At 42.7% G+C, this 18,441-nt stretch overlaps 2 protein-coding genes across 3 annotated transcripts; one reads left to right on the top strand and one right to left on the bottom strand.

Moving 5' to 3' along the window:
• The first annotated feature begins 17 nt into the window (after positions 1-17).
• On the top strand, positions 18-2,099 carry LOC135335392 (forkhead box protein D1-like). 2 transcript variants are annotated; one of them, XM_064530880.1, is made up of 2 exons: positions 18-177; positions 439-2,099. In XM_064530880.1, the coding sequence occupies exons 1-2, from the start codon at positions 160-162 to the stop codon at positions 1,693-1,695; spliced, it is 1,275 nt and encodes a 424-aa protein (XP_064386950.1). In that variant the 5' UTR covers positions 18-159; the 3' UTR covers positions 1,696-2,099. The 2 variants fall into 2 exon arrangements, with proteins under 2 accessions (XP_064386950.1, XP_064386951.1); XM_064530881.1 differs by having other exon boundaries at positions 20-177; positions 442-2,099.
• A 407-nt stretch (positions 2,100-2,506) lies between these two features.
• Positions 2,507-18,437, bottom strand: LOC135335358 (glycine dehydrogenase (decarboxylating), mitochondrial-like). Its single transcript, XM_064530826.1, has 23 exons — positions 18,237-18,437; positions 17,913-17,991; positions 17,079-17,214; positions 16,787-16,951; positions 16,210-16,357; positions 12,455-12,547; positions 12,123-12,234; positions 11,992-12,076; positions 11,315-11,517; positions 11,071-11,126; positions 10,862-10,954; positions 10,613-10,800; positions 10,167-10,251; positions 9,776-9,960; positions 9,005-9,206; positions 8,601-8,717; positions 7,829-7,974; positions 6,795-6,972; positions 6,514-6,589; positions 5,773-5,976; positions 5,434-5,498; positions 5,075-5,155; positions 2,507-2,753 (listed from the first exon to the last, which is right to left on the bottom strand). Exons 1-23 carry the CDS (start codon positions 18,435-18,437, stop codon positions 2,643-2,645), a joined length of 3,009 nt encoding a protein of 1,002 aa, XP_064386896.1. The 3' UTR covers positions 2,507-2,642.
• Positions 18,438-18,441: the final 4 nt, after the last annotated feature.

Genomic DNA, 18,441 nt, shown 5'->3' with positions numbered 1-18,441 from the left:
CTGCACATTTAACCACAAAGCATGCACATTACGTTTGCTGCTTTTGTCTTCATAAAAAGGAGTTGAGTTGCACGTTTTGTAGTGTGTCTGAAAATACTACATTTGCAGAACTGCAAGAAGACAACAACAACTCACTACTGTACAGCTAGTTCTTTGAAGATGCCTACCAGAGTGGAGGTAAAGTCTAGCTTTGCTGCAAATCTCTTTGCATTGCATTCGATCTGCAAGTTGATATGCTTTTGTTTTGATATCTGAGCACCTAGGATGTGTTATGTCTTGTATGGTGCCTGCTTATGCAAACTTTTAGTGTGTCTATATAATTATTATAGCTGTAGCTTAATTCATGATGCATGCAAATTCATGTTTTTGGCTGGAACCTTCTTTAGTCTCCTGTTTTGCAATGTGAATGCTAACTATGAATTGACCTCACACACACAGCAGCAAACAGACCACACCAAGAGAAGTGGTGATGAAGATCAAACGGATCAAATAACCGATTCATCCGATGGCTCGAAAACATCAGCTCCTCCAAAAAAACCTACGTCTGGAGCACCAAGAAATCGAAAGAAGTCTGCTTCACTCTCTGCATGCAGCAATCAAGACGATATCAAACCACCTTATTCGTACATTGCGTTGATTGCAATGGCCATCTCCCACTCGCCCAACAAGATGCTTACTCTGGGAGAAATCTGCGACTACATTATCCACCAATTTTCCTACTACCACAAGAGGTGGCCTGCGTGGCAGAACTCGATTCGGCACAATCTCAGCCTTAACGATTGCTTCATCAAAGTGCCCCGTGAATACGGCTCCTCTGGAAAAGGCAACTTCTGGAAGCTCCATCCAGCAAGCTCTGAGATGTTCAAGAACGGCAGTTTCTTGCGAAGACGTTATCGATTCCTGCACCAACTTCCACAAAAGCCTTACAACGAGGGAATGACCTCACCAACTGCAGTCCATGACACGAGCATGATGACTTTCCCCCCTCCCCTCATTCCGAAGCAAGAGAGCCCAGCGTACAACGGTCTTCCCTGTACAACCACGAATGGTTTCGACAGTCGAATAGTGCCTGCAGGTTTTGGACCGCCTGTGTCAGCTGACCAGAACAGAATCCTTGTCCACGACGATTTTCAGCGTTGTCGCAGTTTCTCCTCTCCACCGATTGCTGACGTCCCTGGAAACGAGTTTGCTCACATGCCTCATATGCCAGTAGCAGGATATTCGATGGGAAGTCCACCTCATCTTCACCCTCTGCGTCATTTCCAACCTGACGTGACTCAGTCGTCGTGGAGCTATCCTCCCTTCACGTCCCACTCGCACCAACTCCCTGTCACACCGCTCACTCCTATCACGCCCTCACACATGCCCTCCACACCCACACCAATAACTCCTGCGACCCCTGGAACACCACCCATAACACCAATAACCCCTGGAGATGGTCGACCAACAAGCTACGCCAATGGCACCCATTCCCCTATGGACACTTATCATTCTGTTCCCCACGGAAGCTCTCCTCAGATGTTCACGTATATGTACCACACCAACCCCCACACTTGTGCCGGTCCGAATGGTCATCCAATGGTATTTACGTTGCCCCAGCAACAACTTGGTGAAGTCCCTCCTCCTCCTCCAGCTGAACCTGGAAATCCAAAGTACAATTTCATGATCTCAAATCTGCTGAAAAGTTCGGCTTGATAAGACTGTGTGTGTGTGTTATACTGTAGTTTTTTGCTTGCATGCAGGTTATTGCGCAACTACCCGTTCACATAGCAGTCCTATTTGCCTTAGCAATTCACTTATATTACTTTAACTGTGCATGCAGCTTGCTCTGATTTAATCACATTTCTTGATTCATATTCTGTCGCGTCAATCTCACCATTTTGTAGCCTATTTAACAGTTCTGCTCTGATTTATATAGTCACCAATAACAATTATATGTTGTGTCTTACACTTATTGAGTTGTATCATAATTATTTTTGAATCCAAAAATCACCATTGTACATAATAATAATAATATTTCTTGAGACTATTTTTAATGGATGTTTCACAGTGATTATGTTGACCATGCACAATTGTGACAATTGAGATAAAATATCTGATTGCTAAAATGTGTCTTAAGTTCCATATTTTAGTGAACCCATAATTATTGTAAACGTATGTAGTCACCCTATACTTACACAACCACATGCATGTGAATATTATATGCCCCAAAATTTAAATGTGTGTTTAAATATGTGTACGTACATTAATTTAATACAACTGGTATATGCCCAAGGGGGTAGATTGCATGAGAGACAGCAACAAGTTCCATGCACAACAACCACATGCATATTGATGATGAACATAATTATAATTATTGCGTGTGATCGATGATACTGTAATTATATAGATACATGTACGTACGTAGCTGTGGTCATAGTCCGCTAGCTAAGCACATGGATCGGAGCTGTGGCTATGCATGTGCATAATTTATTCCCATGCACATTGACATTAACAATGACAAACCTTCCAAGAAAAATCTTCATAATTTTAAATTGAATACAATACACATACAGAGTTCGATGTTATCCACATAAAAAGTACAGATATAAATAGTCATTAATCCACAGACACGGGAACAATTGTTCTCAGTTGTTACTCAATCAGGATTTGTCTGGTTTGCCGTACCGTGTTGCCACCACATTTCTGTCCCCGTACACCTCGTTGACACGCCCACTTCCCGGCCATAGCTTGTTGACTGGGGTCAACCATTTCTGTGGTGATGGAGGAAACAAAAATTATGAAGGAAATTATGTACCACTTAAACGCAAGGGGATTAAAAGTTTTCTAGTCATGTACACCGTGTGCATGTACCACTTGGGGATTAAAGATTCTCTAGTCATGTACACCGTGTGCATGTACAACTTAATTAAACACAAGGGGATAATAATTCAACTAATCACATGTCACATAGAATTGATTGCTAGAAATAAATACATAAATTAATTACGTGTATTCTAATCTCTAATAGAAGCTTTAACACAATTCATGTGAGCGAATAGAGTGAATAGACTAAGTGTACATTTATGTCGATATACCTAACCTTATGCTACAGTAATGTCAAAACACCGCTAAAACAACCAGTAGGGCAACCCTCCAGAGTTCCAGAATAATAAGTAATGAGGGAAATTATGATAACCAGCGACCGGTCGTCTAGAGTCACACAGAAGAGAAAACCAGGCAACAGACACTATGGGAACAAAGCCCCCACTAATGCTTCTTGTGAGAATACCTCACTCCTTATTGGGCTGATTAGCGTAAAATGAGCTTAACTGGTTCAGGCGGCTGGGTAAACTAGTTAATGATATTCATATGCTGCGGCCGGGTGGGCAGAGACCCAAACATGCTCTCGACAGCAACAAGTGGGACCATTATGAGCACTTGAAGGGTTTCGACATGTGTACAGACTGCATGTATAATAATTTTTTATGTAACACGTGTGCTTAGGAGAACTGGAGGAGTGAAGAGGAGTAAGGGAACTTAGATGGTGAGATAAAATTCACCCGCTGGAATTTGGGACAGATAAAATAATCTGGGAGATTATATCAGATAATAAATACACCAAGACATCAAGCCAATTTTCAAGGGAGTGTTTCTGGTTGAGGTGCATCTTAATTGAATTGATTTGCTTCACTGGACCACAAATTATAAATTAATTGTACTTATCTAGTGAGTAGTGAGTGGGATAAGGTATTGTAGGCACAAGCAGTTCTACTAGCAATTTTCAGGCGTGCGTTTAGTGAAGCGGACACAACCTACTGCAAGGGTGAGCGAGTGCGTACCTTGTACACAGGATGTTACAACACTCAACAGCTCAATCAAGAGGAAGGTCTAAGTTCAAAGGAGGCTGAACTTTTTTATGGTAAAAGACCACACTACAGTACTACTGTCAACAGAATTACTGCTATGCTCAAACTTTCATATTAGATATTTTGTGTATGTGGTGTTTGAGGAGGTTAATATCTAACACAACACATTAGTCTTAGCAAGTACGATATCTCTATACGGCTACAAATGGTCTTATAAATTGCCTTATAAAACGATAGATTTAAAGACAGACTAATCCAAGCACAATCAGAGTTGAGGTTTGTCATGCCCACGGGATGATTATGTAATAGAGCATAGTTGTGTGAAATCACCTTAGTCACCCACTGGCTTAAGTGGCACCAGTAACTCTATCCTCCTCGAGCTAAGGCACTGAAATTCAATACCCAGGGCTGGTGTTAGGAATGCAGGCACAGATGGGATGTCTAGTGGGACTTACAATCAGACAAGAGCAGTCACTCCTACGAGCTATTTCCGTACACAACTTGTTGACTGACGCACACATGGCTCTGCGTTAAGTACTAAGCTGCACAAGACGTTGTCATAACTTTGAACATACCAGGTGAAATAGAACCCAGATATTTTAGACAGTCTGTACCAAATAGTGAATTAACCATACCCGAAGGCCACTGACTGTAGCTCTGAGTACAACAAACTCCACCAGATGCTTAAACACAACAAGATTCTCTCAAGTCAAAATCAGCGTTGGGCTACGAGCTCTGGCGCTTGACGCCATTCCGACAGTACAATTCCCAATTCCTATAGTGCTATATACGCTTAATTACCCTGAGATTACATAGGAAATAGAAACAACACCATAGTGGGATACCTGTTCACTACTACCCATTTCAGCCATATATAATTATATTGTTCTCGATAAATTATAGTAGTCACGCAAAGAGCTCGCTCATATGAATTTCCCTAGGTATACAACACCTACATGTACATGTACATGTACAATGTACACGTAGGTTCTTAACAAAAATTGAACAGTATTGCTCTCAACACAGAGGATGTACGCCGCCCCTTTCCTTTCTACCCTCTCCAACTTTGCAAGCACAGCACTGAAAAAACGTATTTACTAGAGCTAGCCCTACAATTCATGGAGGAGACAAAAAGCAACTAGTTGCATGGAAAGAACGATTGCCCAAAGAAACAATTTCTCTTGTTACTTTCCCACAACAACAACCAGTAAGAATGCGAGACTCACCACAGGGAAGGCTGCCTCCTCTCTACTGTAGGGTAGGTCCCACGTACTGCCTGTCACTACCTTCATCGTGTGGGGAGCATTCTAAGAGGGAGGGTGTATGTGTATGTGTGTACAGTGTATAGTCATTCTGAGAGGGAGGGTGTACAGTAGTCATGTATGTATGTATGTGTGTACAGTCCTGTATAGTCGTGGCACAACCACAATTCCAGATACTTAATCGCCTTACACACCACATTGTCATAGCAACTACAGGCCTCAGGCTATAGCTAGAGTAAGGAGTAAGGCAAGGAGCCACTCTGTCACTATACTATAGAAAAGGTCACTTACTACTGTAACAAATTAGCTGCATGTACATGTACCTTCAATAGGTTGTTCTTCTGATCATATTTTCCATCCTCAATGTCCTTAATCTCTCCTCTGATAGCTGCATAAAAAATACTCGTACTTTTATGATTCAAGAAATTTATCAGAAACAATTTACATTATTCATTTACCGTATACTTCGGATAGACTCCACAAAATGGGCACATTTCATTTTAGGTTATTTTTACGAGCTGGCTAGCAGATCAAACACACACAAGCTTTAAATCACTACAGAATTAGACCGAGATTCAAACATGCCATTCATGCGATTACTTCCATAGTGTCAATTACGTCCTTGGATACTGTTATTAGTGCCATACATGCACTGTACTTACAGATGAGAGCATCGCAGTAGTTGTCTAGCATCTCTTTGTTCTCACTCTCAGTGGGCTCACACATGAGGGTGTTGATGACAGGCCATGAGATGGTGGGGGCGTGGCACCCGTAGTCCTGTAGACGCTTGGCAATATCGACCGCCTCCACTCCTGTCTTGGCCTTGTACTCGCGAGTGTCGATGATGAACTCGTGAGCGTTGAAACCTGGAGGGGGAATATGAAACAGTTTCAAAGAGCTTGCCCATAAAAAGTTGTTCTATCTGGACCAGGTGCTCCCCAAGGTAGCATCTTGCATGTAAGTCCACTTAGTGTACAATGTACGTCAAGGTTTTTAAGCCTCGAGGTGACTAGACAGAGTCTGAGCCTACGAACAGCTAGCCTCGGTTCCAGGCCACTTGAACATACCTCTTTTCGAGGATGACCTATAGGGTCTTGACTATGACCTCAACGCTGGTCATATCAGTTACTACTAGCTGTTATGACAACCACTGTTCTGTGTTTACTATAAAGTTATGCCAGCCCAAACACTGTGGGTGGTTGGACATTGGAACAGGACCGTTGAATAACTGGTATGTCCATTAAGTATTAATGGTTCCAACAAAATTTATTATTATGTACACAACTGTCTGACAAAACGTCAAAATAGAGACTAATTAAATATTTAGTTAGCACTGATAGGGGAAAGAGTCGGAAAATCTTACCAGTTCTAATATTTAGTACTTGAGTATGATAATTAAATACCTTGAGATCCAGTGAATAGTATCTTGTAATGGTCCTTCAATTTCGCCACCATGTAGTTGGCATTCAATATGGCCATCTGATCAACAACAACATGTTAGCAATCACATCGTTGTACAGAGTTGGACATACGTGTACTGTAGACTTAAAGGCCAGCCAGTTAAAACTAGAACACCTAGCATATACATGTAATTATCGTTCCCAAGCTCTCCCACAGAGGAAAACCCACCAAATGTATGATATACTCTAGCTCTCTCTGGCACAGTACACAATGTAGCTCTCACCTCAGTAGCCTTTGTTAGACCTCGTGGGCCCATCAGCCTGATATAAGCCCATGAGATGGGTAGGATAGAGGCTGAACCCCAAGCTGCAGCTGACACTGTTCCAAAGCTCTTGTCCAGTTGTGCCCCCGGGAGACGTGTGATTGGGTGGGTGGGCAGGTACGGGGCTAAGTGTGCCTTGCTGTGTGTGTGGGTGAGTATAGGGGGGATGGGTTATATATAATTATACAGATGAGCTCTTAAAGCTTTCACACACTGTGGTACCTACTAAAATTGGTTCATGAAAAATAAGGACTCCAACTCATAATTATAATTATAATTATACATAGAATTTAGCCCTGGAAATCTGACACTCCATGTAACTTTATATAGTGTTGGTATAAAAATAAAATTTAGGGGTTTCACCGGCACAATTTAGGTGAGTGTACATGTACTCCCATATACCCCCCACACACCCACACTCATACCCCAACACACACACTCACACTCATACCCCCACACACTCACACTCCTATCCCACACACCCACACTCTACCCCAACACACACACTCACACTCCTATCCCACACACCCACACTCTACCCCCACACACTCACACTCCTACCCCAACACACACACTCACACTCATACCCCCACACACTCACACTCCTACCCCAACACACACACTCACACTCCTACCCCAACACACACACTCACACTCATACCCCCACACACTCACACTCCTATCCCACACACCCACACTCTACCCCCACACACTCACACTCCTACCCCCATACACTCACACTCCTACCCCACACACTCACACTCCTACCCCCATACACTCATACTCCTACCCCCACACCCCCATACACACTCACACTCCTACCCCCACACCCCCACACACACTCACACTCCTACCCCATACACTCACACTCCTACCCCCACACCCCCATACACACTCACACTCCTACCCCCACACCCCCATACACACTCACACTCCTACCCCCACACCCCCATACACACTCACACTCCTACCCCCACACCCCCACACACACTCACACTCCTATGGGCCCCATGCCGGGACCGCCTCCACCATGAGGGATACAAAAGGTCTTGTGTAGGTTGAGATGAGAGACGTCACCGCCATAGTCACCAGGACGACACAGTCCCACCTGGGCATTCATGTTAGCTCCATCCACATACACCTGCATGTGTGTGCAGGAGGAAGGTGGGTAAAGTATGTAGGAGCAAACATTCACAATGACAGTGGAAGCCTGATTATTGTGGTCACCCCAACAGTGGCTGTAATAAAGAGGTGTCCAGCTAACACAGGTTGAAACACATACTGTAAAGATTTTTGGTGGTTGTATTGTAGAGGGTGGCCTGTTTGTACAGGCACCACAATAGACAAGTTTCACTGTATGTACAAAAGATGTGCATACACATATACCATATTCATAAAGGGATGATAATAGTCACAGTCCATACATGTAAGTGCCATTCTCTAGTACACACTAAATTGAATATGAAAGCAGCACATATCAATCAACGCCTGGGTACTGTAAGGCCACCAGTCAAACAGACCCAGGTAGTCCCCCAGGATATGGTAGTGGACCAGGCCACTAATTACTGTCACAGGTCGTCTTATCAGATCCCCCCTATCAGTCTCTATCAGCCTCTTGATGACTGAACAATGCTCAAAACCTGCTACACAGGCCAGCAGTCTGGCCTATTGGCGAGGTCACATACCACATACCCTACCCGAGGCAGTCTATAGAACACTAACGAAAAGGGGAAATTAATATCCACTAACGAATAGGGGCACACACACCTGTCCCCCGTAGTCGTGTACAGTGGAGCAGATCTCGACGATGCTCTCCTCAAACACACCACTTGTGGAGGGGTACGTGATCATCACAGCAGCGAGGTTTTTCTGGTGCTTCACAATCTGATTGGAGGGGGTAGTCAACTCAATGATTGTGTAGTGGAAGCATGTGTCAGTGCAAAAAGTGCTCAGTAGGCCCAAAGAGAAAGCACAAGCACTGTACATGTATATGTTGCATGTGTGCGTAAGAGGGCCCAGATTAAAACACTGCAGTAAAGTACACGTACGTGTGGCATGCTGTACACATTGTGCAAAGTAAGCTAGGCACGTTTAAGAAAAATATAATGGTGCAGGTGAACAGATGTACATATATACACAAAATGAGTTGCAGGACTTAGCAGACCACTCACCTCCTCTTTGAACACGGAGACACTGACACTCCCGTCCTTGTTAGTAGGCAGAGTGACCACTTGTAGGCCTGCCATCTGAGCCGAGGCTGCATTGGTACCATGAGCCGAGGCTGGGATGAGACAGATGTTCCTGTGCTGCTCCCCTTGGTCAGAGTGGTACGCCATGATCGCACACAACCCCGAGAATTCACCCTGAGCACCACTAAAGAGAGGGGGTGTAGTTATAGAAGTTTAGATAGCATACCTACACACCTACATGTACATGTAATAGTAATACACAAATGGTAGTGCTAGAAGCAAGACTATGCAGTTTAGTGCAGTTTACCCCCCCCCTCCCCATGCAGTCAAGACAGTGTATGTGCGTGCTACTCCATGCCAAGGAGCAGCACTTAATTAAAGTAAACTTAATCTAATTCTTGGAATTTTGTAGTACACTACCTGAAAGGCACTGTGGTTCAGTGGAAGCATGATTATCATCAACTGCAGCAGTATTGTAGGCCCCCATCTTATGCGTGGGTACAAAGTATACCCTTTGCTTTTTCTTAAAATAGGCCTGCATTAGAATGTGTGATCTAAGCATACCGTTTGGTGGGGCCTTCATATGTATCCCTTATTCGAAAATACTATTGGCATTTGTTACATACTAGAACTAAAACACCTTAAAAAAGGCCAAGTCTACATGTACATGTAAAAACAAGTACAAAATTAAGTGTAATGGAAGAACAGACTACTACACACCACCATGCACACATGCAGTATCTCATAACTCACCTGTTAGCCTGGAAACTGAACTTGTCATAGCCAGTAATCTCACAGAGGTCTCTCTCTAGTTCCTCGAGCAGCTCTTGATAGCCAACTGCCTGCTCCTCGGGGATGAATGGGTGGAGAGAGTTGAACTCTGCCATAGAGACAGGGATCAGCTGGCTAGTAGCATTCAGTTTCAGAGTGCAAGAGCCCTGTGTATTGGGAGGGGATATAAGTATGCATTTAAGAAAACGAATGATACTTACACTAGCTAATGTTTCAAGGAAGAGAAATCGCAGTTGGTAAAAACACCTACATGTATTTGAATTTAATGACCCTTTGCCAGATCCCACCTCATCAGGCAATTCAGAACATGGTGACCCTTTACCAATTTACTGTGATAGTAGACTACTCTCACCAGTGGTATCATTGAGTGAACGAGTGAAAGGTCAAGGTTCTCCAATCGCTTCATATAACGCAGCAAGGCAGTCTCACTGTGATACCTGAACAAACAAAATTTGTCTTTTACCCAATTAACCAATTTGTATGTACATGTAGGTTAGTACAGGGTTGATAAGTACATGTACACATATAGTTCTTGATTACCGTATAGCGGGTAAGTTTCGTGGGGTAAAAAATTCGTTCAACTCGAGAAACGGTAGTTTTCGTGAGTAAAAATTTCGTTTAGTCTCGTGGCTGCACGGCATTCCTACGTTCAGATAAGCCACGCCTACGATAAAATTTCGTGGAGGTCAGCCTGCCCACGAAAATAACGAATATTTTACCCCACGAAAATTACCCGCTATACGGTAGTTTATCCGTTTCCTAAGGTACAGTTCCACAAACTCCCTCCCTGCCACTCACGAGTTGAAGACAGAGTGTTGTAGGAACTGTGATGTTCTCTCAAAGGGTGTTCCCGGAATGACCCCCTCTGTGTCCTCTGCTGGGGGGCTGTTGATGATGGAGTCCTGGACCCCCCGCGAAGTACCAAACATCCACATCAGGTCAGCCATGTCACTAGGGGTAACCGTCTCGTCCAGAGCTACGCCCAACTGTGGTGTGAAAACAGGAATGTGAAACTCACGCAACAGAGGTAAATGATGGATTACTTACTGACTCATCCTCATAGATTCTCAGGTTGATTTTTTTCTCCATACCTCTCCTGAGAACTTTGAGTCTGTCCGCCACGTCAAAGTTACATGTCACCTGACACAAGACAACCAATCAGATAACACTTTGAAGCTCACAAATACTAATTACAAAGTACAAACAAGTCAGTCAGAACACCCTATCAGTGTTAGAGAGTATGCTGTGTGACTTACCTTGACAGTGTCAAAGAAAGGTCCCTGGTGGACAATGTGACCTTGCCTCCTTAGTGCTGTGTGGGGGAGAACAATGACTCAGTTATGCATTACAACGTCAAAAATACAGTGTAGTATGCAATTTGTAAGATCACACTAAAAATGTCTGAGATTGCACAATAAAGTTAGGCACACTACAATCATGGCAGTAACTATCAGCCCTAGTCGATACATTCACCAGATCTACAGTAGTAGTAGCTCTCACCTTCAGCCAGCACTAGGGTACTCCGATGCACTCTAGTGGCTATCTCCCTGAGTCCCTCGGGGCCGTGGTAGACAGCATACATGGCTGAGATGTTGGCTAATAGTGCTTGGGCAGTACAGATGTTACTGGTAGCCTTGTCTCGGCGAATGTGCTGCTCTCTCGTCTGTAGACACAGTCGATAGCTAGGGTTGTCATGGCTGTCCCTGTGTGTGTGTGTGTGTGTGTGTGTGTGTGTGTGTGTGTGTGGGTGGGTGGGTGAAAGGGGGTGTTGGAAATCAATAGAGAGCTACAGTACCTGAAAGCATTCAGCATGACAGTAATGGAATCGAAAAACAGGTATCACATTGTCAAAGTGCGAAAGTCATGTAATAAATGTCATACAGTCCCTTCCGTGTTTGTTTTTAATGTAGAATGTAATTACATGGTCACGACGCATACTTTGGTAAGGGTTGTCACAATATATAAATTATAGCATGAGAATCCTTGTGTTGTATGCAATGTGCAGGTAGCTCGCCCTCTCCCTCTAAATAGAAAACACTCTTAGTGAGTGTACTTTACACACTAGACATTCTAAAGCCAATGATGCCCACTAAATAACTTTATCCGCCAGCCATTGCTTACATGTAATGTCATACACAACGTATCCCCTATACACACTACAGCTTAGTCTCACTCACCATGTCTCTCCCACTATTCTCCCGGGAAGGTTTTTGGTGTACTCTTTCTTGACAGCAAAGAACCCAGCGTGGGGACCACCATAGCCTGCGTGTCCGGGTCACATGACTATGATGTAACAGTGATGGCTTACCCATGGGCACTCCAAATCTCTGTGCATTTCCAAAGGCAATGTCAGCTCCGAGATCACCAGGGGGTTTCAAAAGGGTTAACGCAAGTAAATCAGTCGCCATGGCTACCATAGCCTGCATAAAAAGTCATCGAAAAGTACAGTGTATGTAGTGAAATGAGCATCAAAGCAATAATTTGAAATGCCTATTCTATATGATATTCAAATATCGGCCCACCCCTTGTTTAGCCTCAATGTAGCTATCAAAACAGGTGGGCGGTTCAACGGTTAACTACGGTATCTACGTACATGTATGCAAGCAGGAGAAATACACTCCTGATGCAAGCTATGCTCACCTTTTTCTCCTGACCGTGTGCCTTCTCGATGACTTGAGAGTAGTCGTTGATCTGACCATCAGTGTTGGGGTACTGCAGCAACACTCCACACACCTGGGCACAGGAAGAAGCAATATCCTACACACCAGATAACAAACATCAATTCAGCAACTTTTGTATGAGCCTTGCTAAAAGACATTATCTATAAGTGGACATAGTTTATAAGTGGAGTATGACTAACAACAATTTATTATTGTGGTGTAAACCTGTATCTCTAGAGAGTCGATTTCACTGGTTGGTATCATTTTTACTTCTTCTAAATGACATAATTTTATTTATCACTTCTATTTCGCCCCCATATGGAATATGCCTCAGCTGTCTTGTATCCGTACCTAACGAAGGGCATGAGGATGTTCAACAATTTTCCTGAAAGTGTGTACCAAAACTTGGGGCACCAGCTACAATTCCCTTCTATCGAGTTGCAATCTCAATACGATGGCTGATTGCAGAAATACATCCATCAAGATTATGCGTACTGTTTAATTAAGATCATCACTGGAGATAGGTCATACTCCAAACCCTCTCTTCAGACACAAGTATTGTCACTACCAGTCGAGATGTGGGAACACCTCACAGTTTACTGTTAACTTCGCCAGGATCAGTTTTAAACACTAAGAACACTCTCAAGATGGAACACGCTAACATTTAACACTCATAGTTTATAGTTAGAGGGAAGCTCAATGCAGATCGAACAAATTGTTATCTTGTCCTTCGTATAATGCAAAATAACGTTTTAAAACTTACAGACACTAAAAACTAGGCTTGAAGTAGTCTGCAAGAGAAGTTTGGAGAAGTTAAATTAGTGACCTTAACTAGCTAAGGTCAAGTTGGCTCCAGCCTCCTCTGGGTTAGGTCAGAGATATACTAATTGCTATCTATTTTCAGTTGTACCTTGCATTAAATTTGGTTAAGAAAATTCGTTTCCTGCATGAGGCTACATCTCAATCATTCATTGTCATGTGCGAAATAAACAAACTAAACTAACAATAGGTCAAATAGGCATGTACTTGACTCGCACATAATAATAATCTACTAACAGGCTTAGCTAAAATAAAATTTCTTTCGTCTAACCCACTTCTAGAGGTGGTTCAGGTTGTGTCAGAAGCGGTTTAGCTGTGAGTAAACACAAAGGGCTAATTCTGAGATGTTGTACATGTTTGTGGGTGTTCCTAGCTTCCTATCAGCCAAGGTTTGTGCAAATGCAATTATAGATTAGATGTCCTGTAAACAGGGCTATAGACAGTAGTCTATTCTACCTTATGAATGTGGTTACATGTACATTGTAGTTGAGTTAATCGCATTAACCAATGTGCAACCGCTGATGTCATGTATAGTACTAGTGTGATGATGTCATTATTAACCCTGTGCTTGCGTGAGCAGCAGGGATAGAGTGGTTGATGTGTGTGTGTGTGTGGACAAAAAATGAGCTGTTTGAGCAAACTAGACACTTTCATGGGCTGCATGCTTGAACTGCTAATGTTACAGTGGTTACAATAGGCTACTTATACCCCCCCCCCAACAGCTTTTATATTAGTGTGTAGGCAAAAATGCACGCGCAATAATGCTTCGAGCTGACCGACCACCTGCAAAAGACAGATAAAAATCATACCAGTTACTTTATGCTCTCAGAAAAAGGGTGGTCTATACGTAATTACACTTAATTTATAGGTACGTACTGCTTAGCCCAACTTTTCAGCAATCCAATGTGAACATAATTATAGCTATAAATGTTTCAATGCAATGCCACTATACCCACACAGTTCACGGTTTTAACCGGGCCAAGCGTTATTACATTGTATATGACTGTGTAATGTACGGTCTCACATAATTAACGGGCACTTGAGTTGTCACTCACTGCAGGCAGATTCGAATGAAGAATTTTTTCCTTACAACTTTTTGAGGTAGATTTAAGTTCTTAAATAAACCAATTCTCAACTTCCTTTTTCGGACTCTTCCCTTTATTCCTCGAAGTATCACAGTTATATTTTAAAGGAGGGTGGTCAAGATACAGGTTGTTCTGAACCTTCTTGCTGGAGTATAACACAACACATTGCTAATGCCCGGTAATGAGATAGTTCAAATCGAGAATCTGTAATATTGAAGCAGAGACTAGCACAATCGGTTTAGACCAGCTTTATATTCCCAAAGCACTGCAATATAGTTTCCCAGAGTATAATATTATAGTCAGTAGATTTCAGCTTTCCAACATGTTAAATACCATAATTATTCCACTTGCTGATCCAGTAATGCGATTGACAACAGCAGTACATGTAGTTCCACTTCGTAAAATAGCTTTGATTGGAACTCAGTAAGTATACTGTATTATACCTAGATGGAGTAACCTAGGTACAGTCATGTGATTAACCCTAATGCTAACATGAATAGGGGCACATGGAGTCACACCTACACACTAACATATTGTGACCCATTTTTAGCTACTAGCATACACGTACACGCTTTAGGTGCAGTGGTCAATAAAAAATGTCAGTGAAAGTTGTTGGTTAACCAAGTTGTATTGCACCCCCGAACTAATGTAACACAATACGGGGATGGAAGCGAGACTGTGACACTGAAATGTGCAGGCAATAACTAAAACTTTCGCTAGCACAATCTTCTTCAAAAGAGCTAGGAACATTCAAGCAGTATAACGGACAAGCAAAACTTATACGGAAAATGTCATTTAGGCTAAAAGCTAAAAGCTGCAAAATGTCCTTGTACCTACAAAAATAAGGATCCTTACCAGCAACACCCATAAACTCACATGTAAGTAGACAAGCTGACCAGGGTAAAAATAATGAACAGAACCAACATGTTGATGTTAGCAATAGCTACATGTACAGAGTACGCACAAGTAAGTAAACCACAAAGCTGACATAATGAAAGCACCGCGGGTGCTGATGCCTCGGTGGAGATGCCAAAGCTACATAACATAAAGCTAACATGATACATGTAAAGCTGCTTTTATACATACATTAATCCAGAATCACAGGGAAACTCAAAGAGTGGGTAATGATCAACCATGATTGTCGATTGATGCCAAAAGTTAAAGTCTAAATTAATGGCTGCATCAGCAGAGCTTTACAGCTCTCTTCTCACTCTGCAGCTACCAATAGCTAGCGTTTCTAGTGCAGAGCTAACTACTAAGTAGAGTAGCAACACTCGATGGACAAGTTTTTCTACGCACTCTTCCGAAAAGGCTGCAATTCCAAGTAAGCAAAACTAGGCATAACTCGAGAACAAAGCATTATTTTGCAAAATCCACAAATTAAAATCCAAGAAAACGTGGCTAGAAGCCTATAGAAGCTCTTACTTGCACTTCATTGATCCTTGAGCAGCTGTAGCAGTCTACACACACACACACACACACACACACACACACACACACTATCGTATACCTCGCTTAATAACTGTGCTTCTACTTCTTCTATATGTACACTGATGACACTTATTCATGACTCAACATACACGTATTGTCGGACAAATAAAATGTACACTGTAGGACCAACCGGTTGATGACATAATTACGTAAAGTGCATCCAACTCATACTATTTTATTGGATCCATTTATAATTGTGATGGGATCCGATACAATGAGTAACCAACTCAATAGCTTAATGGTTTAGACGTTCTAGTGAGAGCATGGGTTCAACTCTCATCTTTCTACAAACCTAAATCTCGCAGGTACAGTATATACAGTGATGCACTAGCACACAAACCTGTCCAGATGAGAAGTCAAAGTCCCTAAAGTCAGACTCCACCACCTCCACTCCGAGATGAGATGCTCTGGTTCTCACTACGGCGATGGACTGAGGGTGACAGCGACTATCCACCAGGAACAGCGGAGTCTCTGTCCATTTGCACTGTCTGTGTGTGTTGGGGGGAGGGAGAGGGAGGTTCAGAGGAAGTTAACAGAATGATCACTGCAAGGTTCGATATTGGCAAGAGTGTGTAGACAGACAGCAATCTAAAAAGGCTCTTAACAGGTAAATATGTATTGAGTGCATGACGTGATTGCACAGACATTTACTTAGTTTTCAACATCTTATTGTCATAAAAATAATATATATATACAGTGCCTGGGAACAAAGTTGGCTGTTTTGCCAACTTGGCGTTTGTGCTAATGGTTGCTTTTTTGCACACAAACTGTTCATTTGGGACCTGGATGCCTGCGTTGCGCATTTTTCAGTGGTACATGGTCATTAAGAGAGGACCCACTGTGCACATCAATGAACCAAGTAACAGTACACCTAAACCTATGAAAAGTACATACATGTAGGTGTAGATCTGCCTGACCTGTGACAGAGAGCCATTGCTTCTGCAGCAGCTGAGGCCTCATCCAAAAGTGAGGCATTGGCAATGTCCAGTCCTGTGAGGTCACTGATTAGTGTTTGATAGTTCATTAGACTCTCCAGTCGACCCTGGGACATCTCGGGCTGGTAGGGTGTGTACTGTGTGATCCTGTTGTGTGATGTGTATGTGGGGTGGGGTAAGGAGTGTATTGGTACTCAGAAGAAATAATTATCACAAAGAGAAAACAGGCAAAGGAGCACTTTACCACTGTGATAAACTGTTATGACAAACTCACCATCCAGGGTTCTCTAGTATGTTTCTCTTGATGACTGCTGGCATGATGGTGTCATGGTAACCAAGGCCAATGTACGACCGATGAAGAGTGTTCTTGGAGGCCAATTTCTCCACTCGTTTGTGAAGCTCTAGTTCAGCTGAGTAAGTGTGTGCGTGGGTGTGTGTGTGTATGTGTGGCCATGGGTGGTGGGGGGAGTAATACAACGCTGGTACAATCTACTATATATAATGTAGATTATGTCCCAGGTTTCACTTGGGATGTTGGGCTATGCTCGTGAAATTGATTGCTTACATGTAGTTAGATCACAATAATTCATACTTCCGAAATACTTGCATGTATGTATGTATACAGTTTGACACTTTTAAGTTAATGATGTTATAATGTTTTGGGGGAAACTGAGCATGTTGGGAGGTAGCCTTGATTCCAGGCCGCCTTTCTCTTCGCGGTCTGGAATCGAAGCTAGTTGGGAGGAAGCTCCCCCCCCCCCACTAGATGAAACCGCACGTACTATAAAAACAAAATGCGTGCACATTGATATTATAATTATTATACATGTAGCACATCTGAATTGTTATATAATATCCATATACATGTCACCCAAACAGGAAGACAGTAAAGATCATTCCATCCTAATTGCAGCTGCTGCAATAACCATTAAATCATTATACACAAAGCAAAATGAAACCCACAAACACAGAAATATTAATACACTGATTTTTGGCAACATAATAATTATAGCATGGGTTAAATTTGGACCATCACTAAGGATACAAATTGACACCCTTAACGTCACCATGGTGACTATAATGATCGGTAAGGGATAATTATACTCACATAGTGGTGTGTCCAGCTTGAGAAGTCGGTTGAGTCTGATATTCTCTGGTACTGTCTTGGAAATCAGCTCATCCATTGACTGCAGAGGAGGAGGAAAGATAAAACATGGCTTATCCCTTGAAAACATTAAATAGCAGCTCAATTTTCATCCGTGCTGTGCGATTCGATTGTGCTGCATAATGTATCTTGACGTTTGTGAGCACATGATGCATTGATAGTAGGGTGTCTTCACTTATTCAGCAGCAGTAATTATTATTCATGAGTATTCACAAGCCACTATTCACACTAGCTAGCTAGCTAGCTAGGCTGTTTAGATAAACATACCTCTACTCCACAGGCCCTGAGCATTTCCCCAGTCTCTTGCTCTGAGGGTCCAATGTGTCTCTTTGTGAAGCACTCCAGTGGAGGCAGTACCTCGTTCAAACGTTCATGACGCACAACAGAGCTGGAGAAGATGTGGCGAGTCCATGTGAACTGAAGTCCACGTTTGTGTCTTGGTAACAGCAACTGTCTGGCGAACGCCATTGCT

Source organism: Halichondria panicea, chromosome 4, assembly GCF_963675165.1.
Source record: "Halichondria panicea chromosome 4, odHalPani1.1, whole genome shotgun sequence".
Taxonomy (NCBI): Eukaryota; Metazoa; Porifera; class Demospongiae; order Suberitida; family Halichondriidae; genus Halichondria; species Halichondria panicea.
The sequence above is the reverse complement of the archived record's forward strand: the minus strand, read 5'-3'. Positions and strand labels throughout refer to the sequence as shown.